Here is a 26,736-nt window from a genome sequence, read left to right as displayed (position 1 = left end):
AAGTAATGAGCAATAGAGAATATTATAGAATGAAAAGAATCATGTCTTCTTTGCCTTCATCTATAAAAGTGCTTTTCATCTATAAAAATGACTTTTAAGCATTTCTTTTTTTGTTTTTCCTTTTCTTTATTTTTTTTTATTGGAGGCTAATTATTTTACAATATTATATTGGTTGGTTTTGCCATACATTGACATGAATCCGTCCCTGGTGTACATGAGTTCCCCTTCCCGAACCCCGTGATATTGTTTTCTTTGCTGTGTTAGTTCTCTTGTTTAACTTTTTAAAATTTGGTGTTTGACACTATGCCATCAAAGGGTTTATTTTCTGTTTTCAATTGAAAAATTTTAAGTAAGTGATTTGCACAGTACTAGGTCTGAATTTTCCCAGGGTTCAACAAAACTTCATCTGTGCTGAAAGAATAAACTAGGGAGAAAAGTGCGCTGATAATATCAGTCTGCCAACCAACCTTGTATGAGGTATCTGGTTTAGCCTGCTTTTATTGTAATCTCCAACCACTGAAGCCTCTTTAGATGCCATGCTGAGTAGAAGGCAGCTAAAACCATAGGAAGTCCAAAGAAGTGAATTCTTTGATCCCTTTACCCCTAGATTTTCTCAATTAAATTTTTTCAATATCAGGTTTGGGCATTCACCCATCAGAACTTTTTCAAGTCTGGGTTCATAAACAAAGTGAATTTTTGCTTACTGGAACTACCTCTTTGATCTAAGAACTTTTCCTTTTAATTTATATAAATTGAGAGATAGAAATTATATCTGAATGAAGAGTAACATAATTCTATAGTAAATAGCACTTAAGCTATTTTTGTTCCATAATACTGCTTTTATATTCTTTTGCTAATAATCACCAGCAGAGGGCATAGAAGTACTATCGATGCTTTTAACACATTTCACAGCACATTTCTCTTAAAAAAATATTCTTAGAATAATGGTTCTGTTTTGCTTTTGAAATTATATTCCAGCTAAAGGTCTGGTATCCCAGAGTGTTTTCCAACTCCTACTGGTATGCTACTACTGTCACTAAACAAGGAGGAAAATTGTTAAAAAAAAAAAGAAAAAGAATCAACCTTGCATACTGATATGATACACTTGGTAAACAAAATCACAGCTTTTAGTTATATCTTTTCCATTAACTGTAGACATAACATAAAGCGAATAAAAATGTATTAGAGGTTTCATGCAAGTCAGTATCAGGGGAAAAATGACTCTATTTATCCTACCTGTAGCAAAACATTTATAGCTAGTCAATTAAATGTTACCATTGCCAAAACTATTATTTTGTTTATGCTCACAAGCAGATTTCATTCAACCAACCTGAAGTCGCTCTTAAAAACTAATTATTCTATGATTATTAATTAATCAGTTATCATGTTTTTGCTAGAATGTTAAGGAGAATTTTTGATTTCTAACTTCTCATGTTTTCCTGCATATATATATTTGTTTTGATTTTTTGTTCTTGAAACTTTTTTCTTTTATCGATGGACTTATTTATAAACATTAAAACAATGCAAATCATGCTTGCTGAATATTTATATCAATATCTCCAGTTTACATCAAAAACTTTTAAATGTGTTTTAATTTAGCTTCTTCTTGAGACCCAAAAATTCCATTTGCGTTTATTTTGATAGACAAGAATATCACTGGATCATTTGGAAGACTTTCTCAACACTGAGGAACTTCTTCCACATAGTATTGAAGCAAACTACATAGGAGGTTAGCAGTTCTTTTTTGTGTTTAATATTTATTTGACTTCTGGGCTGAAGACAATTGATTCTAAGATACATTTCTGTATTTATTTTTCTTCCTAGATCATGCCATTGGTTTTACAAATGCTTCCTTTTCCTGGGATAAAACAGGGATTCCAGTATTAAAAGAGTAAGTCATGATTTGGGGAAAATTAAAAACAAAACAAAAAATTAGCATAGTTTCTATCATGCTTCATGTGTTTATTTTTTAGAGGTTTTAAGCAGAAGATGAATCTATTGGAATTTGTAAGATTTTTTTAAAAACCTCTCACTGTATCTTTCATCTTTATGATTGTTTTACAATCTTTTTCCCCCTGTTCATTTCCTCTATTTTCTTGGCAGCATTTACTGCTTGCATTTTGAAAGGTTGGGTGTTTGTAGAATAATGTAGGACAATGTAAATAGCAGCAATTTCAAGGATGATGCCCTGTGCACAGTGACTTGTGTTACAGTGACTTTTCTGGGAATATACATTAAAAACAATTATAACAGAACTTCCTATATCATCTCTTTCTTTATTTGTTGTGCAGCCTGAACATAAAGATTCCAGAAGGAGCTTTAGTGGCTGTTGTAGGGCAAGTTGGGTCTGGAAAATCATCTATGCTTTCTGCAATTCTGGGGGAAATGGAGAAGCTAAAAGGAGTAGTCCAAAGAAAGGTAAAGTCAACAATGCATTCTTTGCACATCTCCTAGTGTAATGGACTACAGCCAGCACATCATTAGTGTCAATAAGAATTTATCAAGTTGAATTGAAGAACGAAGTGTTTAATGAGCATTTCTAGTTTGTAACAAACATTTAAATTTCCACAGAAATTGATTAGCTATGGATGGATTAGTCAGAGCATTCTGTCCTCCATATACTTCAGCAAATCATTTAGGAATGCTTAAGGTAATTGTTTGATGATATTAACTAAATTGCAACCAATTATGGAGAAATGAATGTGGTTTATAATATAATTTGATTAGGTTTCTAATTATCATTCATTGCCATGTTTCCTAAGTAATTATGGCCATTCCATTTCTAAGAAATGGTGTAGTTGCTCACAAGAAGGATCTCTGACCTAGGAAAACCTCAGGAAAATAATAATTATTAATAGCTTACATTTAAATTTCAGCTTTTGGACTATGGAGAGATCTACTTCCAGCCATTTGTTGTATTCTTAAAGGTCAATAGGAATAAGAATTCAACAAGTTCTTCATCAGCTATTTCTTTTTTGAAGTACTAGGCTATCCAATGAATTTTTCCTTAGACCTAACTACCTAAGAAGCTAAAATATTACCTAATCACGCCTTCTGACTTCTGACAAGATGGAGAGGCTCTATGGATATGAAACTAGTGTCTTCACAGTTTTTTTCTCTAGGAAAAATCAATTCCAGATCTTTTTATTTTTGTTCATGATATATCATTCCTTGTGTCTATATTTATTCTCCTCTGGAGAACAAAATGGCCCCCTCCAGTATTCTCACCTTGAAAATCCCATGGACAGAGGAGCCTGGTGGGCTACAGTCTGGGATCACAAAGAGTCAGGCACGATTGAACAACTGAGCATGTCTTTATATCTTTCCTGATTCTAAGACTTTAGTGATTAATTGGTAAAGATTCCACTTACAATGTGGGAAACCTGGGTTCCATCCCTGAGTTGGGACGATCCGCTGGAGAAGGGAACGGACGGCAACCTGCTCCAGTATTCTGGCCTAGAGAATTCCATGTGCTGTACAGTCCATGGGGTCGCAGAGTCAGACACTACTGAGTGACTTTCAAGTTCAATTTCATGTCTTTATATCTTTCCTGATTCCAGGTTTTTAGTGATTAATTTTTTATTTATTTTTTCTCTTATCATTACTGTTTCTTAGTTAGGAATCAAGCATTATTTCAAGGACTTTTTCTGATAAGATTACACTTAATAAATACCACTACTTTTAATTTTAAATATACCATCTTTTCTCCTTATGTTCTGTTTAATGATTACAATCAGCCATTTGTCTGTTGATCAAGATGACTATAAATTTTCCTAGGCCAATTCAGTTCAGTTTATTCAATCAGTCGTGTCCGACTCTTTGCAACCCCATGAAAAACAGCACGCCAGTCCTCCCTGTCCATCAGCAACTCCCGGAGTTCACGCAAACCCATGTCCATTGAGCTAGTGACGCCATCCAACCATCTCATCCTCCTGCCCTCAATCTTTCCCAGCATCAGGGTCTTTGCCAATGAGTCAGCCTTCCACATCAGGTGGCCAAAGTATTGGAGTTTCAGCTTCAACATCAGTCCTTCCAATGAACACCCAGGACTGATCTCCTTTTTTAAAAAAATTTATTTATTTTAATTGGATGCTAATTACTTTACATTATTGTATTGGTTTTGCCATAGATTGACATGAATCTGCCCCAGATGTACATGTGTTCCCCATCTTGAACCCCCCTCACACTTCCCAACCCATCCCATCCCTCTGGTTCATCCCAGTATACCAGCCCCGAGCATCCTGTATCATGCATTGAACCTGGACTGGCGATTCATGTCACATATGATAATATACATGTTTCAATGCCATTCTCTCAAATCATCCCACCCTCACCCTCTCCCACAGAGTCCAAAAGACTGTTCTATACATCTGTGTCTCTTTTGCTGTCTTGTATATAGGGTTATCGTTATCATCTTTCTAAATTCCATATATATGCATTAGTATATTGTATTGGTGTTTTTCTTTCTGGCTTACTTCACTCTGTGTAATAGGCTCCAGTTTCATCCACCTCATTAGAACTGATTCAAATGTATTCTTTTTAATTGCTGAGTAATACTCCATTGTGTATATGTACCAAAGCTTTCTTATCCATTCATTTTCAGATGGACATCTAGGTTGCTTCCAGGTCCTGTCTATTATAAACAGCGCTGCAATGAACATTGGAGTACATGTGACTCTTTCACTTATGGTTTCCTGGGTGTGTATGCCCAGGAGTGCGATGCTGGGTCATATGGCAGTTCTATTTACAGTTTTTTAAGGAATCTCCACCCTGTTTTCCATAGTGGCTGTACTAGTTTGCATTCCCACCAACAGTGTAAGAGGGTTCCCTTTTCTTCACACCCTCTCCAGTATTTATTGCTTATAGCCTTTTGGATAGCAGCCATTCTGACTGGCGTGAAATGGTACCTCATTGTGGTTTTGATTTGCATTTCTCTGATTATGAGTGATGTTGAGCATCTTTTCATGTGTTTGTTAGCCATCTGTATGTCTTCTTTGGAGAAATGTCTGTTTAGTTCTTTGGCCCATTTTTTGATTGGGTCATTTATTTTTCTGAAATTGAGCTGCAGGAGTTGTTTGTATATTTTTGAGATTAATTCTTTGTCAGTTGCTTCATTTGCTATTATTTTCTCCCATTCTGAAGGCTGTCTTTTCACCTTGCTTATAGTTTCCTTTGCTGTGCAGAAGCTTTTAATTTTAATTAGGTCCCATTTGTTTATTTTTGCTTTTATTTCCAATATTCTGGGAGGTGGGTCATGGAGGATCCTGCTGTGATTTATGTTGGAGAGTGTTTTGCCTATGTTCTCCTCTAGGAGTTTTATAGTTTCTGGTCTTACATTTAGATCTTTAATCCATTTTGAGTTTATTTTTGTGTATGGTGTTAGGGAGTGTTCTAGTTTCATTCTTTTACAAGTGGCTGACCAGTTTTCCCAGCACCACTTGTTAAAGAGATTGTCTTTTCTCAATTGAATATTCTTGTCTCTTTTGTCAAAGATAAGGTGTCCATAGATGCAATAATTTATCTCTGGGCTTTCTATTTTGTTCCATTGATCTATATTTCTGTCTTTATGCCAGTACCATACAGTCTTGATGACTGTGGCTTTATAGTAGAGCCTGAAGTCCGGCACGTTGATTCCCTCAGTTCCATTCTTCTTTCTCGAGATTGCTTTGGCTATTTGAGGTTTTTTGTATTTCCATACAAATTGTGAAATTATTTGTTCTAGCTCTGTGAAAAACACCGTTGGTAGCTTGATAGGGATTGCATTGAACTTATAAATTACTTTGGGTAATATATTCATTTTCACAATATTTATTCTTCCAATCCATGAACACGGTATATTTCTCCATCTATTAATGTCCTCTCTGATTTCTTTCACCAGTGTTTTATAGTTTTCTATATATAGGTCTTTTGTTTCTTTAAGTAGATATATTCTTAAGTATTTTATTCTTTTTGTTGCAACGGTGAATGGAATTGTTCCTTACTTTCCCTGTCTGTTTTCTCATTATTAGTGTGTAGGAATGCAAGGGATTTCTGTGTTTTGATTTTATATCCTGCAACTTTACTATATTCATTGATTACCTCTAGTAATTTTCTGGTAGAGTCTTTAGGGTTTTCTGTGTAGAGTATCATGTCATCTACAAACAGTGAGAGTTTTACTTTTTCTTTTCCAATTTGGATTCCTTTTATGTCTAATGCAACTAGAAAAAGAAAAAATGAAGAACCCCAGGGTTAGTATAAGGAAAGAAATCTTAAAAATTAGGGCAGAAATAAGTGCAAAAGAAACAAAAGAGACCATAGCAAAAATCAACAAAGCCAAAAGTTGGTTCTTTGAGAGGGTAAATAAAGTTGACAAACCACTAGCCAGACTCATCAAGAAACAAAGGGAGAAAAACCAAATCAATAAAATTAGAAATGAAAAGGGAGAGATCACAATAGACAACACAGAAATACAAAGGATCATAAGAGATTACTATCAGCAATTATATGCCAATAAAATGGACCACTTGGAAGATATGGACAAATTCTTAGAAAAGTACAACTTTCCAAAACTGAACCAGGAAAAAATAATAGAAAATCTTAACAGACCCATCACAAGCATGGAAATTGAAACTGTAATCAGAAATCTTCCAGCAAACAAAAGCCCAGGTCCAGACAGCTTCACAGCTGCATTCTACCAAAAATTTAGAGAAGAGCTAACACCTATTCTACTCAAACTCTTCCAGAAAATTGCAGAGGAAGATAAACTTCCAAACTCATTCTATGAGGCCACCATCACCCTAATAACAAAACCTGACAAAGATGCCACAATAAAAGAGAACTACAGGCCAATATCACTGATGAACATAGATGCAAAAATCCTTAACAAAATTCTAGCAATCAGAATCAACAACACATTAAAAAGATCATACATCATGACCAAGTGGGCTTTATCCCAGGTATGCAAGGATTCTTCAATATCTGCAAATCAATGTAATACACCACATTAACAAACTGAAAAATAAAAATCATATGATTATTTCAATAGATGCAGAGAAAGCCTTTGACAAAATTAAGCATCCATTTATGATAAAAACCCCCCAGAAGGCGGGAATAGAAGGAATATTCCTCAACATAATAAAAGCTATATATTACAAACCCACAGCAAACATTATCCTCAATGGTGAAAAATTGAAAACATTTCCCCTAAAGTCAGGAACAAGACAAGGGTGCCCACTCTCACCACTACTATTCAACATAGTTTTGGAAGTTTTGGCCACAGCAGTCAGAGCAGAAATAGACATAAAAGGAATCCAAATTGGAATAGAAGAAGTAAAATTCTCACTGTTTGCAGATGACATGATCTCCTCTAGAATGAACTGGTTGGATCTCCTTGCAGTCCAAGGCACTCTCAAGAGTCTTCTCCAACACCACAGTTCAAAAGCATCAATTCTTCAGTGCTCAGCTTTCTTCACAGTCCAACTCTCACATCCATATATAACCACTGAAAAAACCATAGCCTTGACTAGACAGACCTTTGTTGGCAAAGTAATGTCTCTGCTTTTTAATATGCTGTCTAGGTTGGGCATAACTTTCCTACCAAGGAGTACGTGTCTTTTAATTTCATGGCTGCAATCACCATCTGCACTGATTTTGGAGCCCAGAAAAATAAAGTCTGACACTGCTTCCACTGTTTCCCCATCTATTTGCCATGAAGTGATGGGAAGGGATGCCATGATCTTAGTTGTCTAAATGTTGAGCTTTAAGACAACTTTTTCACTCTCCTCTTTCACTTTCATCAAGAGGCTTTTTAGTTCTTCTTCACTTTCTGCCATAAGGGTAGTGTCATCTGCATATCTGAGGTTATTGATATTTCTCCCGGCAATCTTGATTCCAGCTTGTGCTTCTTCCAGCCCAGCGTTCCTCATGATGTAGTCTGCATATAAGTTAAATAAGCAGGGTGACAATATACAGCCTTGACGTACTCCTTTTCCTATTTGGAACCAGTCTGTTGTTCCATGTCCAGTTCTAACTGTTGCTTCCTGACCTGCATACAGGTTTCTCAAGAGGCAGGTCAGGTGGTCTGGTATTCCCGTCTGTTATGGAATTTTCCACAGTTTATTGTGATCCACACAGTCAAAGGCTTTGGCATAGTCAATAAAGCAGAAATAGATGTTTTTCTGGAACTCTCTTGCTTTTTCGATGATCCAGTGGATGTTGGCAATTTGATCTCTGGTTCCTCTGCTTTTTCTAAAACCTGCTTGAACATCTGGAAGTTCAGGGTTCACATATTGCTGAAGCCTGGCTTGGAGAATTTTAAGCACTACTTTACTAGCATGTGAGATGAGTGCAATTGTGCGGTAGTTTGAGCATTCTTTGGCATTCCCTTTCTTTGAGATTGGAATGAAAACTGACCTTTTCCAGTCCTGTGGCAACTGGTGAGTTTTTCAAATTTGCTGGAATTTTGAGTGCAACACTTTCATAGCATCATCTTTCAGGATTTGAAATAGCTCCACTGGAATTCCATCACCTCCACTAGCTTTGTTCGTAGTGATTCTTCCTAAGGCCCACTTGGCTTCACATCCCAAGATGTCTGACTTTAGGTGAGTGATCACACCATTGTGATTATCTGGTTCGTGAAGATCTTTTTTTACAGTTCTTCTGTGTCTTCTTGCCACCTCTTGTTAATAGCCTCTGCTTCTGTTAGGTTCTTACTATTTCTGTCCTTTATTGAGCCCATCTTTGCATGAAAAGTTCCCCTGGTATCTCTAATTTTCTTGAAGAGATCTCTTGTCTTTCCCCTTCTATTGTTTCCCTTTATTTCTTTGCATTGATCGGAGGAAGGCTTTCTTATATCTCCTTGCTAGTCTTTGGAACTCTGCATTCAAATGGGTATATCTTTCCTTTTCTCCTTTGCTTTTCACTTCCCTTCTTTTCACAGCTATTTGTAAGCCCTGCTCAGACAGCCATTTTGTTTTTTTGCGTTTCTTTTTCTTAGGGATGGTCTTGATTCCTGTCTCCTGTACAATGTCATGAACCTCCATCCATAGTTCATCAGGCATTCTGTCTATCAGATCTAGTCCCTTAAATCTATTTCTCACTTCCACTTTGTAGTCATAAGGGATTTGATTTAGGTCATACCTGAATGGTCTAGTGGTTTTCTCCACTTTCTTCAATTTCAGTCTGAATTTGGCAATAAGGAATTCATGATCCGAGCCACACTCAGCTCCCAGTCTTGTTTTTGCTGACTGTATAGAGCTTCTTCATCTTTGGCTGCAAAGAATATAATCAATCTGGTTTCATTGTCGACCACCTGGTGATGTTCATGTGTAGAGTCTTCTCTTGTGTTTTTGGAGATGGTGTTTGCTATGACCAGTGCGTTCTCTTGGCAAAGCTCTATTAGCCTTTGCCCTGCTTCATTCCATGCTTCAAAGCCAAATTTGTCTGTTACTCCAGGTGTTTCTTGACTTCCTACTTTTGCATTCCAGTCCCCTATAATGAAAAGGACATCTTTTGGGTAATAGTTCTAGAAGGTCTTTTAGGTCTTCATAGAACTGTTCAACTTCAACTTATTCAGCGTTACTGGTCGGGACATAGACTTGGATTACCATGATATTGAATGGTTTGCCTTGGAAACGAACAGAGATTATTCTGTCGTTTTTGAGATTGCATCCAAGGACTCCATTTCAGACTCTTTTGTTGACTATGATGGCTACTCCATTTCTTCTAAGGGATTCCTGCCCACAGTACTAGGTATAATGGTCATATGAGTTAAATTCATCCATTCCAGTCCATCTTAGTTTACTGAATCCTAGAATATCGATGTTCACTCATGTCATCTCCTGTTTGACCACTTCCATTTTGCCTTGCTTGATGGGCCTAACATTCCAGGTTCCTATGCAATATTGCTCTTTATAGCATCAGACCCTGCTTCCATTACCAGTCCCATTCACAACTGGGTGTTGTTTTTCTTTGGCTCCATCCCATCATTCTTTCTGGAGTTATTTCTCCACTGATCTCCAATAGCATATTGGGCATCTACCAACCTGGGGAGTTCATCTTTCAGTGTCCTACCTTTTTGCTTTTTCATACTGTTCATGGGGTTCTCAAGGCAAGAATACTGGTTTGCCATTCCCTTCTCCAGTGGACCACATTCTATCTGACCTATCCACCATGACCCAGCCATCTTGGGTGGCCCCACACGGCCAGTAAGTATCCTTTAAACATATAATACTTGTCATATTGGGATATATGATTTTATTGACATATTGATTTTATTTTCATTCAGTTTCTTCAATTTTCACAAAGCAACTATTGAGCATATACTATGTGCCTGGCATAGTACCAAGGAAATAAACATGAATAAGATATACTACTTTTCTTAAAGAGTTCATAGTCAAGTGAGGGAGATACTAATCTCAATTAAAACAAATATTTAGATTTTTGAAATTAAAAAGCAATGAATTCTGCTTTGAAGATTTTAAAAAAATAATCAAAATAGGTAGCCTTTTATTTAATCTTGAAAAATGACTAGGAGTTGATCAAGATAAAACCAATATCAATTTTAAGTTTCACCTGAAACTTAAATGATAATAAACTTAAATTTTAAGGAGCAGATTGAATCAGATAATGTGCAAAGACCTAGACTAGTTCTTGGCACAGAGTCAGCTGGCTCCCTAAGAATTTTTATGGTTATTGTTATCTTCATTATGATTGTTGAGGGGCTCATGGTAAGACTTAAAGATTATTTCTGATACTTTTGAGGATTCGTAGTTAGGAAAGTGTTCATGGTGATAATAGAAACCATAACATTGCTATTACTAATCATAAAGTAGAGAGGACACACTTTGTTTATATTAAGCTAGGTATGTGGAAGGGAGACAGTATTATCTGTCTATATAACTGGCCACTTTGTTCTTCAGGGAGCTTATTGGCCTGGATCAGTGGCAAGATTTTAATTATTTCACATTCTGAATTATTTCACATTCCATCCTCTCAGTTATTTCCTGAAACATGTCTAATCCTGAATTTATAATTATTACCCTGATTATCTCTAATTTAATAGTAATGGGCTTCCCTGGTGGCTCCGATGGTAAAAAAAAGTCTGCCAGCAATGTGGGAGAACCAGGTTCAATCCATAGGTTGGGAAGATCTCCTGGAGAAGGGAACGGCAACCCACTCCAGAATTCTTCCCTGGAGAATTCCATGGACAGAGAAGCCTGGAGGGCTACAGTCCATGCATGGGGGTCACAAAAAGATGTACACCACTGAGTGACTGATGCTTTCACTTTCAATCATAATAATGGCATGGCCAACCTAACATTTAGTATTTATAAGGTGCTTTTGTTTACATCTTTCTGTTTCTCAAGGTTTCACATTCTCAATTGTTTGATGCATATCATTGCAGTGTTCAAATTCTAAGATCCCCTATTCCCAGTATTAAAGGTTTATATCAGACATCATTCAAGCAGCATATTCAATATTCAGTGTTCTTTGATGGAACATCAGAGATTTAGTGTCCATTGTTGAATTAACCAAACTGCTATTGTAGTTTTATTATTAAGAATGAAATGAAACAAATATACATTTTCAGTTGTATGTAAGATGTAATGATAATACAAGGAAAGTTTTACATCTCTGTGAAAATTTATCAACTCTTTTTCAGCTACTGTTACACTAATACATCAAGTCCATATTTCTCAATGTACTATTTAGTTCCTATTTTATATCATACACTATTTTCCCCTGTTCTGCATTCTTCTTTTCTATGTTCTTTACCCTCTGTTCTCCTTATCTTGCCTGATGTATATCAAGTATTCAGAATCTCCATCACCTGAGGACTGATTTATTATGCTATCCTAATCAAAGGTTATTCACTAAGCGAGGTAGTTCAAGAGCAATTACTTTTGTGTTCAAAATCAAGTCAGATCGAATTATATTGTTTTGGTTCAAAATCCATTCTGTGTCTTATTTGCTCAACAAAGAAGAATTAAAAGTTAATCTTTGATCTTCAAAGCAGTTGGTAGAAATCAAAAGACTGGTAGTTACATACAGGTCTATGTCAGAAAGTACTTTAAATGTGCAGTATTGTTAGAGTGAGCAATAATCAGAGTACTCAAGTCAGTGTTTGGATAGAGTCCACGGAGTAGATTGAAAGGTGTCTCTAGTTCAAATACTGGGAGTACTTTACAAGACAAAGGTTAGTTAAATCAGAGTCATATTCAGCAATAATGTCAAGACATCAGTTCAGTTCAGTTCAGTCATTCAGTCGTGTCCGACCCCATGAATCACAGCACGCCAAGCCTCCCTGTCCATCACCAACTCCCGGAGTTCACCCAAACTCATGTCCATAGAGTCGGTGATGCCATCCAGCCATCTCATTCTCTGTCGTCCCCTTCTCCTCCCGCCCCCAACCTTTCCCAGCATCAGAGTCTTTTCCGGTGAGTCAACTCATCGCATGAGGTGGCCAAAGTATTGCAGTTTCAGTATTAGCATCAGTCCCTCCAATGAACACCAAGGATTGATCTCCTCTAGAATGGACTGGTTGGATCTCCTTGCAGTATAAGGGACTCTCAAGAGTCTTCTCCAGCACCACAGTTCAAATGCATCAATTCTTCGGCAATCAGCCTTCTTCATAGTCCACATCTCACATCCATACATGACCACGGGAAAAACTATAGCAGATTATCGGAAAATGAATTTAACAGCAGTGAGTGCATGGAAGACACAGGAATGTGGTGTCCAGAGCCCCCTTCTAGGGGCCTTGCCACCAGCTTTGGAAGTACATCAAACACATTAGCACCTTCATGATGGCCTGCTGGGTTCCAACCTTAAAGGCCAGACCAGTTCAGCCTAACAACAGAATCCCTCTGCTGCATGATACACTTCCACGGCTCTCTGAAAGGTTGATCAAATCTTTCTTGGATCTGGGTCACCATGCGACCTACCCCTCTATCCAATCCTGCTTCTCCATTTCCTTTCCATAAGAATTCCATAGGAATTCAGCCCTCTAAAACAACCTGCACCCCAACTTCAGTGTTATGGGCCAAACTGCCTTCTCTCCATATTCATATGTCAAAGTTCTAACCCCCCAAAACCTGAGAATGTGACTGTATTTGGAGATAGGGTCTTCCAGGAGGCCATAAGTTAAATTAAGGTTAATAGGGTGAGCCCCTTGGCTGATATCTTAGGAGAAGAAATTAAGATACATACACGAAGGGAATGCCATGTGAAGACTGAGGAGAAGACAGCCATCTTCAAGCTAAGGAGACAGGTCTTAGGAGAAACCAGCCATGCTGTCCTATTCATGATGCCGGTTGTCTTCCTGTTCACACTGCGCACATTGTTCCTTAAACCTAGGGTAGGCAAGGTGCAAGCTAAGAGGCTGGAAGAAGATGCGAAGAGCTGTAGGAACTGCAGACATGTTTATTCTCTCCTGGCTGGCATAGCAGCTGTAGCAGTAGACACGCTATTTTCTCTCCTCTCATGGCTGATCCAACAGATACAGCCATGACATAGCAGTAATGCCGCCACTTTCTAGGTGGAGCTCACATATCTCTACAGCACAGCTTGTGACCAATCTAGTACCTCATGATGCGCATGTGCAGTGGTATAAATGATCTCAGCTGTTGCTGCTGCTGCTGCTGCTAAGTCTTGTCTGACTCTGTGTGACCCCATGGACGGAAGCCCACCAGGCGCCCCCGTCCCTGGGATTCTCCAGGCAAGAACACTGGAGTGGGTAGCCATTTCCTTCTCCAATGTGTGAAAGTGAAAAGTGAAAGTGAAGTTGCTCAGTCGTGTCCGAGCCTTAGCGACCCCATGGACTGCAGCCCACCAGGCTTCTCTGTCCATGCGATTTTCTAGGCAAGAGTACTGGAGTGGCTTGCCATTGCCTTCTCCGGATCTCAGCTGTTACATAGTCATTATTTATAAAATGTGGGGTGAGAGAGTCTGAACACACCATCTTGGCTACTTTACTCTCTTCTCACATGTGCCAACATCTTGATCTCAGAATTGTGAGGAAAAAAATTCTATTGTTTAAGCCACTCAGTTCACGATATCTTGTGAGGGTAGGAAGAGCTGACTGGTAAACTCAGTCTGCCAAAAACCTCACCAGGGACCTTAGATAGAAAGGAAATGGATTGCCTTTTCTTTCTCCAGGGGATCTTCCCAACCCAGGGATCACTGGGTCTCCTGCATCGTAGGCAGATGCTTTTACTGTCTGAGCCACCAGGGAAGTCTTGGTAGAAGCTGCTGCTGCTGCTGCTAAGTCACTTCAGTCGTGTCAGACTCTGTGTGACCCCATAGACGGAAGTTCACCAGGCTCCCCCGTCCCTGGGATTCTCCAGGCAAGAATACTGGAGTGGGTTGCCATTTCCTTCTCCAATGTGTGAAAGTGAAAAGTGAAAGTGAAGTCGCTCAGTCGTGTCCGACTCTTAGCGACCCCACCGACTGCAGCCTACCAGGCTCCTCCGTCCATGGGATTTTCTAGGCAAGAGTACTGGAGTGGCTTGCCATTGCGTTCTCCGTGGTAGAAGCTACTTGCAAGTAAATAAAAAACACAAAATAATTCATTTGAAGGAGCCTCTAATAAAAATACATAAGTTTACAATAGGATATAAGATTAAAATATATATGGAATATATTTACATTTAAGAAATAATCTAATTTTTTTTAAAAAAAAATCAATTTAAAGGAAGCAAAACCATGGACAAATATGTTCCCTTTATCTGGCACATGCAAGTTCTCCTTTTCCCCGGTTAAGAGTATTTCTTTTATTTATTTCTTTTTTAGGGCTCCGTGGCTTATGTTTCCCAGCAGGCCTGGATTCAGAATTGCATTTTGCAAGAAAACATTCTTTTTGGCTCTGTCATGCAGAAGCAGCTTTATGAGAGAGTTTTGGAAGCCTGTGCTCTCCTTCCCGATTTGGAGCAGTTACCAAATGGAGATCAAACTGAGATTGGAGAAAAAGTAAGGAAAATATATTTTACCCTATGCAGGAATAGCATTCCAGTCAACTGCACTAATAAAACATCTAGAGCCCTTTTACTGAGGTCTTGAAGAGCTACACAACTATAATGTTTAAAAGTTATTGTAGAAGTCCTATGAAAGAGACGGAGTATTAAAGATGAATAATTATTTTTTATTGACTACTTGGAAAGCAGATTAAAAATTAGCAGAAAATTCTGTTGTTAGTGTCTATCCAGGGGAATGAAAGCCCCCCAAGTGGCTCATCAACACTTTGCCTTAGTTTCTGGCATAATGCTGTTCACGACCTCATGAAGGAGTAGTAGTTTTGTTTCTTTGCGAATCTCTTGTGCACGAAATCAAGCCTAGGAGAGTAGCAGCAGAGCCCCAGTCTCCAGTGGTGGCATCAAGACCAGGTTCCAACAAAGCTCTGAGACGATGCTGTCATTATGTATCTGTTCCATGTTCACACATTCCTCCTTTGGAGGAGCTTGTTTCCCAGACATCATATTCTTTGTTCTATTTATTTTCATCGAGTTAATGTATAGTTATCATGCTACCCAGTGTTTTATAGTTAAAAACAAAATATCACAAGTCAAATAATGAACCCCAAGGAATTATCCCCAACCCTTGACTAAAATCTCCATTAATTAAACATGAATGCAAAAGCAGCCTCTGCCTACGATTCATATGTACTATGAAGATAAGTAAATAATCCTTAGTGTTTTGAATTTCTGAGAAGAGAGTTAGCATAACGTTGTTAAGCGTTTTTACCCTGGCCTCCTATTAATTAATTGTCTTGTTATATAAGTTTAAAACTATAAACAAAATTATAGAAAGTGCCAGTATTTAAAATCTAGGATGTACACTTTGCTGTATATCTGAAACTAACACATCATTGTAAATCATCTATATGTCAATAAAATATAAAATCTAGGACAAGGTAGATCTTACCATTTAGCTAGACTTGCATTGTTTTTATTTATAACCTGTTACTTTGCAGATTATGTTTTCGAAGTGTTAAGTAGATTTAATTTTTTGCAACCTCTGTGTTTGTTGTGGCATCTTCACTATTCCTCTAGGCAATAGCACCATAGCTAAAATTATACAGAAATGCAACTTCTTCAAACTTGTTAATACATATTGAACATTTTGCTGATAAAGCCAATCTTTAATAATATGAAATAGCTAATGCATGCATGCATGCTCAGTCGCTTCAGTCATGTCCGACCCTTTGAGACCCTATTGTAGCCCACCAGGCTCCTCTGTCCATAGGATTCTCCAGGCAACAATACTGGAGTATGCTGCCATGCCCTTCTCCAGGGGATCTTCCCAATCCAGGGATCAAACCAGTGTCACTTTTGTCTCGTACTTTGGCAGGCAGGTTCTTTACCACTAGTGCCACCTGGGAAGATGGAAATAGCTAATCGTATGTAACTAAAAAATTAAAGTGGAAAATTCAAAATGTAAAGTATAGATTTAATATAGTCTTTAAGTGTTATCACCACTTATAAATTCTGCTTTTTGTATTTTATAATTAAATTTCTCCCAATCTGATGATGTACCTTAAAAATGTAATTGAATATTTCAGAAGGAAATCTGTTTACAGCTGTTTGTGGTCCATGGGTTCGCAAAGAGTCAGACTCGATTTTCCAACTAAACAATGAGATGACAAAGATAATGAATGTAGGATTTTCTTCACTTTTATTATCTTTTTCTTTGACGTAATTCAATTGAACAAAAATATTTATTAATCTGTTATTTGCCCTTTTTCTACAATGGAGTACATAAGGATGAGCAAGAGAGCTATCACTTTGTCTTCAAGGCATTGGAATCAACTGGGTCTCTGCCAATGATGTGTTCAGTTGCCTTTACCAGTATTTATTTGGACATTGTGCTGGGAGTGCAAGGATAAACTAGGTAGGAGTGGATAGGAGAATGAGATGCTGACGTGAATATTGCTATTTCTAGCAATGGATGAGTAAACAGAAAACTATAAGACAAGAAGGGAGGGAAGAAATATGTCAAAGAATACTTGCAGTGTGTAGCTTTTGAGTTGCAAACGGAGGGTGTGGGTGCCCAAGCAGAGTGAACACTCTGTGTAGATAGGAAAAGGCAGGCTAGTCTGATTGTAGGTCAGTCACTTGAGGGCAGCATTGGGTGAGTGGTTGAAAGATGAGTTAATGCCAAAATCTAAGTGTCTTGGATTTCTACTAAGGAATTTGCTGTTGCTCATGAATGATGAGAAGAGAAAGATGTGGCTATCCAAGATTTTTAAGCAAGATGACATAATTGCAGGATACATGATGATAAGTCAGAGGACAGATTAGAGAGAGAAGTGATTGAGTGACAATAGCTAATGTGTATTGTATCTGTACTCAGTATTGGATTCATCCTAGATATTTTAAGCTCATTAAATGCTCATGACAAACCCATGAGTTGGAGACTGTTAAAATCACACATACTCACAGATATATGTATCATATTACTTTGTTGTATTTATGTATCATATTATTTGTGTGTATTTTTTGCTCTTGGCTCCTTTGCTAAAATATGACCTCCCCATGACAGAGGCTCAGTTTCATTTATCATTAACTCCCAAGTGCTAGCATAGCTTTCCACCTGGAGAAGGAATGGCAACCTACTTCAGTATTCTTGCTGGTGAATTCCATGGAGGGAAGCAGGCTACAGTCCGTGGGGTCGCAAAGAGTCAGACACGACTGAGAGACTAGCACTTTCATATTCTTTAACAGCTCTCAGAATATAGGAGATATTTGTTGAGTAGAGGGAAGGTGAGAAAGGCAAAGAAGCAATGGCATTTTACAGTTATAGGGCACTGGCTAAGTTCTGTGCTGCATGGAGGGCTTTTAAAACAGATCTGTAAACACTAAATATAAAATAAATCAAGTAAATTGGGCCTGGCCACATAATTCTCCATACATGGCTGTACATATCGATTCTAATTCTCACATAGAGTGATATATATTCCTTATTCTTGCTTCTTAGAGTTGTACTTTTGCCAACAAGACTTGTACTAATCTTTCTACAGAAGAAAATAGGACATGTTGATTACTGCTTTGGCAATTTAGCTATCATTCTCCATTTCCTATATGTCAATTTAAAAATGATCACCAGTGTCAGTATACAAATGACAGCCAAAAGTCTCCTTTAATATTCCACAGGCACAACCTTTCAGAGATAAGGAATTGGACATTCTTTTCTCCGTAACTGGTAGTATCTACTTTTTAAAAGCAAGCAATTAAGAGAAAGCAGATATATGTGTTAATTTGCACAAATTAATGGCACTAGGAAATAGAGGCTTTTGGAATTTCAGGATAAAGAAAGGTTGAAATATTAATCCTGAGTTATTACCTATTCCTGCTACAGAAGAGAATTTGGACATAACTAAGTGTTCTTTGGGGGCTTCCCAGTTGGCTCCATGGTAAAGATCCTACTTGCCAATGGAGGAGACCTGGGTTAGATCCCTGGGTCAGAAAGATCCCCTGTAGAAGGGATTGGCTACCCACTCCAGTACTTTTGCCTGGAGAATCCCATGGACAGAGGAGCCTGGCAGGCTACAGTCCTTAGTGTTGCAGAATCAGACATGACTGGACTGACTGAACACACACTCATGCATGCATGTGTTCTTTGAGATTTACACATTTTTCCCTATTTTTTTTTCTCCTGCTTCATTTTCAGGGTGTGAATATAAGTGGTGGACAGAAGCATCGAGTGTGTCTGGCCAGAGCTGTCTACAGTGGGGCTGACATCTACCTCCTAGATGATCCCTTGTCTGCAGTTGATGTTCATGTTGCAAAGCAACTTTTTGAAAAAGTGATTGGGTCCTCTGGCATGTTAAGGAACAAGGTGGCCATAGCATCACATATGCTTTTGTGAGGGAAGGGGAGAATAATTTACGTAGCATTGGGCCCCAAATTCTAATACTTTATTTGTTGATGCAGAGTATTCAAATTCCACATAAAGAAAGGGATGGTGGATTGCTCTGTCACAGACTTTAATGAATATTTTTAAATTTTTACAAGTTTACTCAACTTATATGATTATTACGTAAGACCACAACTTATGTGATTATTACCTCATTGACTCATACTGTATTCAAAGGTGATTTACACAGAAAAATGAGTGTTTTAAGTTTAGCTGACCATTTTTTGGAAAAATGGAATTCTGTTGTATAGCACTTTTATGGAAAATAGTATTTATTATTTTTTACTTAAAATTAGGTATTTTAAACAGAACCTTAATAACAATCGAATTGTTTTGTGAAGGAACAAAGGAAAAAGGAATTAATATTTGCCAAGTGCATATCATATATGACACTAGTTAAATATAACTAATTTGACACTAAATTAGTTCATTTAGTCCTTATAGGAAGTCCCTGAGATAAGCATTTTCAGTACTCTTGTTTCATATATGAACAAACTTCGAACTCATAATGACTTGATATAGCTTGCCCAATTTAAGAACCACAGAATTTTTTTTTTTTGGCTGTGTTGGGTCTTCATTGCTGTGCAGGCTTTCTCTAGTTGTGGAGAGCAGGGTCTACTCTCTAGTTGCGGTGCATGGGCTCTCATTACGGGAGTTTCTCTTGTTGCAGAGCACAGACTCTGTGGGCAGGGCTTTCAGTCGTTGCAGCACATGAGCTAATAGTTTTGTTCTCAACTCTAGAGCACAGGCTCAATAGCTATGGTCCACACAGGCTTAGTTGCTCCACAGCATGAGGGGTCTTCCCAAATCAGGGATGAAACCCATGTTGCCTGCATTGGCAGGTGGATTCTTTACCACTGAGCCACCAGGGAAACCCCAAGAACCACAGAGATTTTTGAAAGCCTCTCTGACTGCAGAGCCGTGTGCATGTATTCACAGTGTGTGCTTATAGATTTATTCATACAGAGAATTCTGGAAAAAGTAAATAAATGTATAAGATTGCAAAATAAATATTTAAGTAAATCACAGACAAATGTCTTTACTTATTGAAATGAAGGCAAGATAAATCTTCTCATTCAATTTAGTGTATATTATACAATAATATGGAAAGATTCAAAAATAAAGACTACGTGTTATAACTTAAACATGTTTTTGTAACACTACATGCATGCTAAGTTGCTTCAGTTGTGTCCAACTCTTTGCCACGCCATGGACTGCCAGGCTCCTCTGTCCATGGGAGTCTCCAGGCAAGAAAACTAGAGTGGGTTGCCATGCCCTTCTCCAAGTGATCTTCCCAGGGCTCGAACCCAGGTCTCTTGCATCTCCTGCATTGGTAGGCCAGTTCTTCCCCAGTAGCACCACCTGGGAAGCCCATTATAACAGTGCAGGACCTTCATAAAAGGAAGCAAGAATGACAGTTATAAGATTGTTTTTAGTTTGTTGTAAATTTGATTCATTCTTAATGGATGAAGAATACCTGAACTAATGGGGTAAAACATTTGCTGACATTTTTTATTTTTGTCAAGTAGTGTATCATGATTCATTGTGAAACATTTATATGCTATCTTAAACTGGTGCCTCCCAAGAATTTCACTCTAAAATAATGATTGCAACTCTCTCTTTTTTAAATTTATTTTTAGTTGTGCTAGGTCCTCATTGCTGCACACTTTTCTCTAGTTGCAATGCGTGGGGGCTTCTTATCATGGGGGCTTCTCTTGTCGTGGAGCGCAGACTCTAGGGTGATCGGGCTTCAGTGGTTGCGGCATGTGAGCGCAATAGTTGTGGTCCCCAGCTCCAGATCACAGGCTCGGTAGTTGTGGCGCATAGGTTTAGTTGCTCGTCCCCGACCAGGGATCAAACCTGTGTCCTGCATTGTCAGGTGGACTCTTTACCACTGAGCCACCGGAGACGCCCTGAAGCTCTCTTTAAAATAGTTATTTTGACCATTTTTTGTAACCCAAGGAATAAAATACTGTTTTTCAGACTCGAATTTTAGTGACACACAACCTCACACTTCTACCACAGATGGATCTCATTGTTGTAATGGAAAGTGGCAGAGTAGCACAAATGGGAACATACCAGGAACTTCTGTCTAAAACCAAAAACCTCACGAATTTGCTTCAGGCCTTCAGTGAACAAGAAAAAGGTGAGGACACAATTAAAAATAAGCCTAAGATACAGTGTGCTAACCCCTTCTGAAAGACCATTAATTGTCTGATTTCTTACTATACATTTTTCTTCATTCATGATTGTTAAGTCAGGAGCTGAACATCTTCCTTTCTCTAGAAAAGAAACAAATACTTTGGGACACATCAGCTAAAAATCAACCTCATATACGATTTTTAAGCAAAATGTTATGCCCCAGGATCAGTTTGTTCATCTATGAAATAAGAGATTAGATAATTTATAAACTCTACTGCAAGTTTAGAATATAATGAATCTAAACATTCTGCTTTCTTTTAAATTAGATTCAGATCAAATAAATAATAAATCTTTTAAATGTCTTATTGAATGTTGTGGGAGAGAAACAAATGAAAAAGAAAATCCGAAGAATGACAAAGGGGAATAATTGTTGTCTAACTTTTACAAAACAACAACTGAGTTTATTTACTATTAATTTTTAGTTTTATAGTCCTAGTATTTTAAATTAAGATCCAAAGATGTTTGTATAAATGAAGCTGTTTGATCTTTATGTAATTAGGACACAAGGATGTTTGAAATCTAGCATTAGTTTAATGTTCTAGAGATCGATCATTTTCTCACTCTAAAAACTTGATGTGCCATCATCTCTTTACCCAGCTATAGCTGGTTTCTCATATAGACCACCATCATGATCCTTGTGCTATACCTTTCCAGAACACCACTGAGAAATGGCTATAAAATCAGTGAACTATTTCAAAATTCCAGGCTAAAAAGAAATATAGAGTTATGTCTTAGTATTTTCTGCATGAACTGTTATCTGTTAATTCACTTTACATTTTACTTGGATGTAAAGGTCAGATTCATGGGGTCGCAGAGAGTCGGACACGACTGAGCGACTGAACTGAACTGAACTGAAAGGTCAGAAAGATTTGAAACCAGTTCATAATAGGATCAGTGCAATTTAGTATTTGAATGCCATGAAATTAAAAAAAAAAACATTTTGCTGATGTTTTTTCTAAGCTAATACACATTAGGTATGCACTACTATTTTTTTTATTCCTTGTTTACACCCCTTTCTCAAATTGAAATGTTCTACGTGTAGATGCATTCAGAAATATCTGATGCATCGTTAGATGGGTGTGGTCATTCTTAAGAAAAGCACCTTATCTTTTCTTCCGTTCCGTTCCGTCGCTCAGTCGTGTCCGACTCTATGCGACCACGTGGACTGTAGCCTACCAGGCTTCTCCGTCCATGGGATTCTCCAGGCAAGAATACTGGAGTGGGTTACCGTTTCCTTCTTCAGGGGATCTTCCTGACCCAGGGATCGAACCCGGGTCTCCAGCATTGGAGGCAGACGCTTTAACCTCTTAGCCACCAGGGAAGGGCCAGCAATTTTGTAAATGATCCCTTGCCTGCTTGGTCAGGCTAAGTAATAACTTATGTTTAGTGTGTAGGAAAGGCAGGTCTGTGAGTATCTCTGAGGGCTAGAATGAGGATGCAGTCTGTCATCGGCTCTGACCCTTTCACTTAGGTAGCCTCATGCTGCTGCTGCTGCTGCTGAGTCACTTCAGTCGTGTCCGACTCTGTGTGGGCACTCCATAACTGTTAAACAGATGAATCTGCCTCCATTGTTTCTACCAAAAGCATGTCTCCTCAGAGTTAATGGAGTTAATGGAATGATTTGTAATGAGCCAGTATTGCTATTTATTGCTATGAGCCAGTATTGCTATTTATTTTAAAGATCACATGAAATATAAGTTATATTACCTTGGGAAATACAGCTTTAAAAGCAGACAATATGTAAGTTTTAAGTTCAATATTTAATTTGCCATAAAATATGGAACACACTTTTGAAAGCTGTGGCTCGTTTAAGTCTCCAGTTTTGAAAAAACATCATTCCTTCCCAGCACTGATAAAACTTAAGTACATCAGTCCTCTGCGGTAACAAGTGGAAAATATTCTTGAAGCTGGGCTGACATTAATAGATGTTACAATCTCATCATCAGAAATATGCCCATAATTAGAAAAATGTAAATGGAACTTTTTTCTAATCACTTCAATATCGTCTCTTCTCTGTTACAATTCAGAAAGGTGGTATGTAGAGATCATTTTTATACTGGAAATAGAATATGTTTTCTAAAGTGAACATTTCTGGGGTTTTGATTTTTGGATGCTGAGTAAAAAATATATGAAAGCTTTTAAAAAGCAGGCAAAATATTACTCATGATAATGCTAGATAGATAGCTATATGTAACACGTCAGCCATATATATTGTCATTTTATTACTGATCACACAGAACAGGGCAAAAAATAGATTAACTGATATAAAATTGATAATAAAACATCCCACCAAACAACTTCAAATCTAGTTACAGTTAGTGTCACATTCCTGCAGTTATTTCCCTTGGACTTGGGCCAGCTGTATCCAGTCCTGTAACATGTCCCTGCTCTGCCTTTCCTCACTGCTGATGACCCAGACACTTGTTCTTTTCCTACCATTCACCCTCTCACTACCAGAGCTGATGACAGATAAGTAGAGTTTATGGGCTTCCCTCATAGCTCGGCTGGTAAAAGAATCTGCCTGCAGTGCAGTAGACCCCGGTTCCATTGAGTCAGGAAGATCTACTGGAGAAGGGATAGGCTATCCACTCCAATATTCTTGGACTTCCCTTGTGGCTCAGCTGGTAAAGAAACTGCCTGCAATGTGGGAGACCTGAGTTCAATCCCTGGGTTGGGAAGATCCCCCGGAGAAGGGAAAGGCTACCTACTCTAGTATTCTGGCCTGGAGAATTCCATAGACTGTATAGTCCATGGGGTTGCAAAGAGTCGGACGCGACTGAGCGACTTTCACTTTCTTTCAAGTAGAGTTTATATTATTATCTGGTTTGGATACATCAGATCTCTAAAAATCCATCCAGCTCTGAAAAATCTACAAGTCTCGTCTCATGGGAATATTACAAAACAGAATCAATCAGGAGTGAGAGAAGACTTTATCAAAAAAGATAAGAAAAATAAAAGCAAAAGATATGAAATACAAAGGTAAATTTCCATATTTATATTTAGAAGTTTAAGCTCTTATCCATACTAATACTACTTATGATAGCGAGGATGTCTTGGGTATTAATTTTGTCAATATATTCACAAATGTTTTGCTTAAATCTCTCCCAAAACCTCCTGAGGCTGCATGGTCCTGATTTTACAAAGAGAATATGTATCTTGCACAAGTTAAGACAGGTGATAAATTGCAGAATTTAAATCCATCGCTGCCTCTGTTTCATGCCAGAGGCCAATCAAGCTCTTAAACATTATGTCAAATTTGTAAGAACAAGCCCATTGACTTAGAGTGAAAGACAGGAAGGAGTGTGTCAGTCTCTCTCCGTCTCTCCCCTGTTTGTCTCTTTGACAACTTTGGGCTTTCGGCAAGTCACTTGTCCTGGATTTTACTTTTCCCTGAAAAATACGGGTAAGTTTACCTATTTTCTTCTCATCTTATCAGGTCAAATTGTACAGTGTATGTGAACATATTCTGTAAATTGTAAATACGTAAATTTAAACGTTTATCATTGTCAGCTATGAAGATGAAAATGTGCCCTAGGCAGAAGAGGCTACAACATCCCCACATTTTCATTCTGTGAGACATGGAATCCTATGTTTCACAGAGACACTTGATGCAAATCAGATGCTTCCTTTAAGGGCCAGATGTTTACTTCTAGAAATAAAAAGCATAGAACACATGTAAAGAACTTGGAAATCTCCAATTCCTTCCTTTTAAAAATAAGAAGTCTGAAATTCAAGTATTATACTGTTAAAAAAAGACAAAGATCTGCTGAACTCTGAGATGTTTCCCATGGAATTCACTGACAGCAATTTGAACCTCAGGGCTTCTCCAGTGTCTCAGCTGTTAAAAAACCTGCCTGGAGTTTAGGAGATGCAAGAGACAAGGGTTAGATATCTGGGTTAGGACAATCCTCTAGAGAAGGAAGGGGCAACCCCCTCCAGTATTCTTGCCTGGGAAATCCCATGGACAGAGGAGCCTGGCAGGCTACAGTTCATGGTGTGTCAGAGAGTTGGACACGATTGGGTGCACGTGCATACACACACAACTTGAACCTTATTCTTGTAGTTCTGGTGTGTGACTTTGATTTGTGTAACCTGCTTTACTTCTCTGCACTTTTTATCTGTAAAATAAGGATAATTGTAGGATCTTCCTTACAGAGTTACTTTTGAAACATAAAAGTTAAAATATGTAAAACATTTAGAATATTGCTGACACATAGGAAACTGTTGTTAATATTACTGACATTAGTAAGAACAGGACAGAGATTTAGGGAACTTACATTGTATTTTCTTAACAATTTTCTTCACGACCAAGATAGTCACAATAACGTGATCACTGACCTAGAGCCAGGCATCTTGGAATGTGAAGTCAAGTGGGCCTTAGAAAGCATCACTACGAACAAAGCTAGTGAAATAGTTGAGCTATTTCAAATCTTGAAAGATGATGCTGTGAAAGTGCTGCACTCAATATACCAGCAAATTTGGAAAACTCAGCAGTGGGCACAGGACTGGAAAAGGTCAGTCTTCATTCCAATCCCAAAGAAAGGCAATGCCAAAGAATGCTCAAACTACCACACAATTGCACTCATCTCACACGCTAGTAAAGTCATGCTCAAAATTCTCCAAGCCAGGCTTCAGCAATATGTGAACCGTGAACTCCCAGATGTTCAAGCAGCTTTTAGAAAAGGCAGAGGCACCAGAGATCAAATTGCCAACATCCGCTGGATCATGGAGAAAGCAAGAGAGTTCCAGAAAAACATCTATTTCTGCTTCATTGACTATGCCAAAGCCTTTGACTGTGTGGATCACAATAAACTGTGGAAAATTCTTCAAGAGATGGGAATACCAGACCACCTGACCTGCCTCTTGAGAAACCTGTATGCAGGTCAGGAAGCAACAGTTAGAACTGTACATGGAACAACAGGCTGGTTCCAAATAGGAAAAGGAGTGCGTCAAGGCTGTATATTGTCACCCTGCTTATTACATCATGAGGAACGCTGGGCTGGAAGAAGCAAAAGCTGGAATCAAGATTGCTGGGAGAAATATCAATAATCTCAGATATGCAGATGACACTACCCTTATAGCAGAAAGTGAAAAGGAACTCAAAAGCCTCTTGATGAAAGTGAAAGAGGAGAGTGAAAAGGTTGGCTTAAAGCTCAACATTCAGAAAACAAAGATCATGGCATCTGGTCCCATCACTTCATGGGAAATAGATGGAAAAACAGTGGAAACAGTGTCAGACTTTATTTTTTTGGGCTCCAAAATCACTGCAGATGCTGATTGCAGCCATGAAATTAAAAGACGCTAACTTCTTAGAAGGAAAGTTATGACCAACCTTGATAGTATATTAAAAAGCAGAGACATTACTTTGCCAACCAAGGTCCGTCTAGTCAAGGCTATGGTTTTTCCCGTGGTCATGTATGGATGTGAGAGTTGGACTGTGAAGAAAGCTGATCGCCGAAGAATTGATGCTTTTGAACTGTGGTGTTGGAGAAGACTCTTGAGAGTCCCTTGTATCGCAAGGAGATCCAACCAGTCCGTTCTAAGGGAGGTCGATCCTGGGTGTTCATTGGAAGGACTGATGCTAAAGCTGAAACTGCAATACTTTGGCCACCTCATGCGACGAGTTGACTCACTGGAAAAGAGTCT

The 26,736-nt window shown here is 38.2% G+C and overlaps 1 protein-coding gene across 3 annotated transcripts in view; it reads left to right on the top strand.

Annotated features, from left to right (window-relative positions):
* LOC129549989 (ATP-binding cassette sub-family C member 1-like) overlaps positions 1 to 26,736 on the top strand; it is a 108,897-nt gene that overhangs the window by 46,225 nt on the left and 35,936 nt on the right. For 2 of the 3 annotated variants that reach the window (XM_055417513.2, XM_088836141.1), the window contains exons 10-15: positions 1,645 to 1,729; positions 1,825 to 1,891; positions 2,292 to 2,418; positions 14,770 to 14,946; positions 18,643 to 18,810; positions 20,872 to 21,034. In XM_055417513.2, the coding sequence (XP_055273488.2) occupies positions 1,645 to 1,729; positions 1,825 to 1,891; positions 2,292 to 2,418; positions 14,770 to 14,946; positions 18,643 to 18,810; positions 20,872 to 21,034 (787 nt within the window). The remainder of the gene's footprint in view (positions 1 to 1,644; positions 1,730 to 1,824; positions 1,892 to 2,291; positions 2,419 to 14,769; positions 14,947 to 18,642; positions 18,811 to 20,871; positions 21,035 to 26,736) is intronic. The other variant, XM_088836137.1, reaches the window with a different exon arrangement.

Source organism: Moschus berezovskii, chromosome 1, assembly GCF_049115385.1.
Source record: "Moschus berezovskii isolate FMDL1 chromosome 1, NW_MosBer_1.0, whole genome shotgun sequence".
In the NCBI taxonomy this organism is placed as follows: domain Eukaryota; kingdom Metazoa; phylum Chordata; class Mammalia; order Artiodactyla; family Moschidae; genus Moschus; species Moschus berezovskii.
The sequence above is the reverse complement of the archived record's forward strand: the minus strand, read 5'-3'. Positions and strand labels throughout refer to the sequence as shown.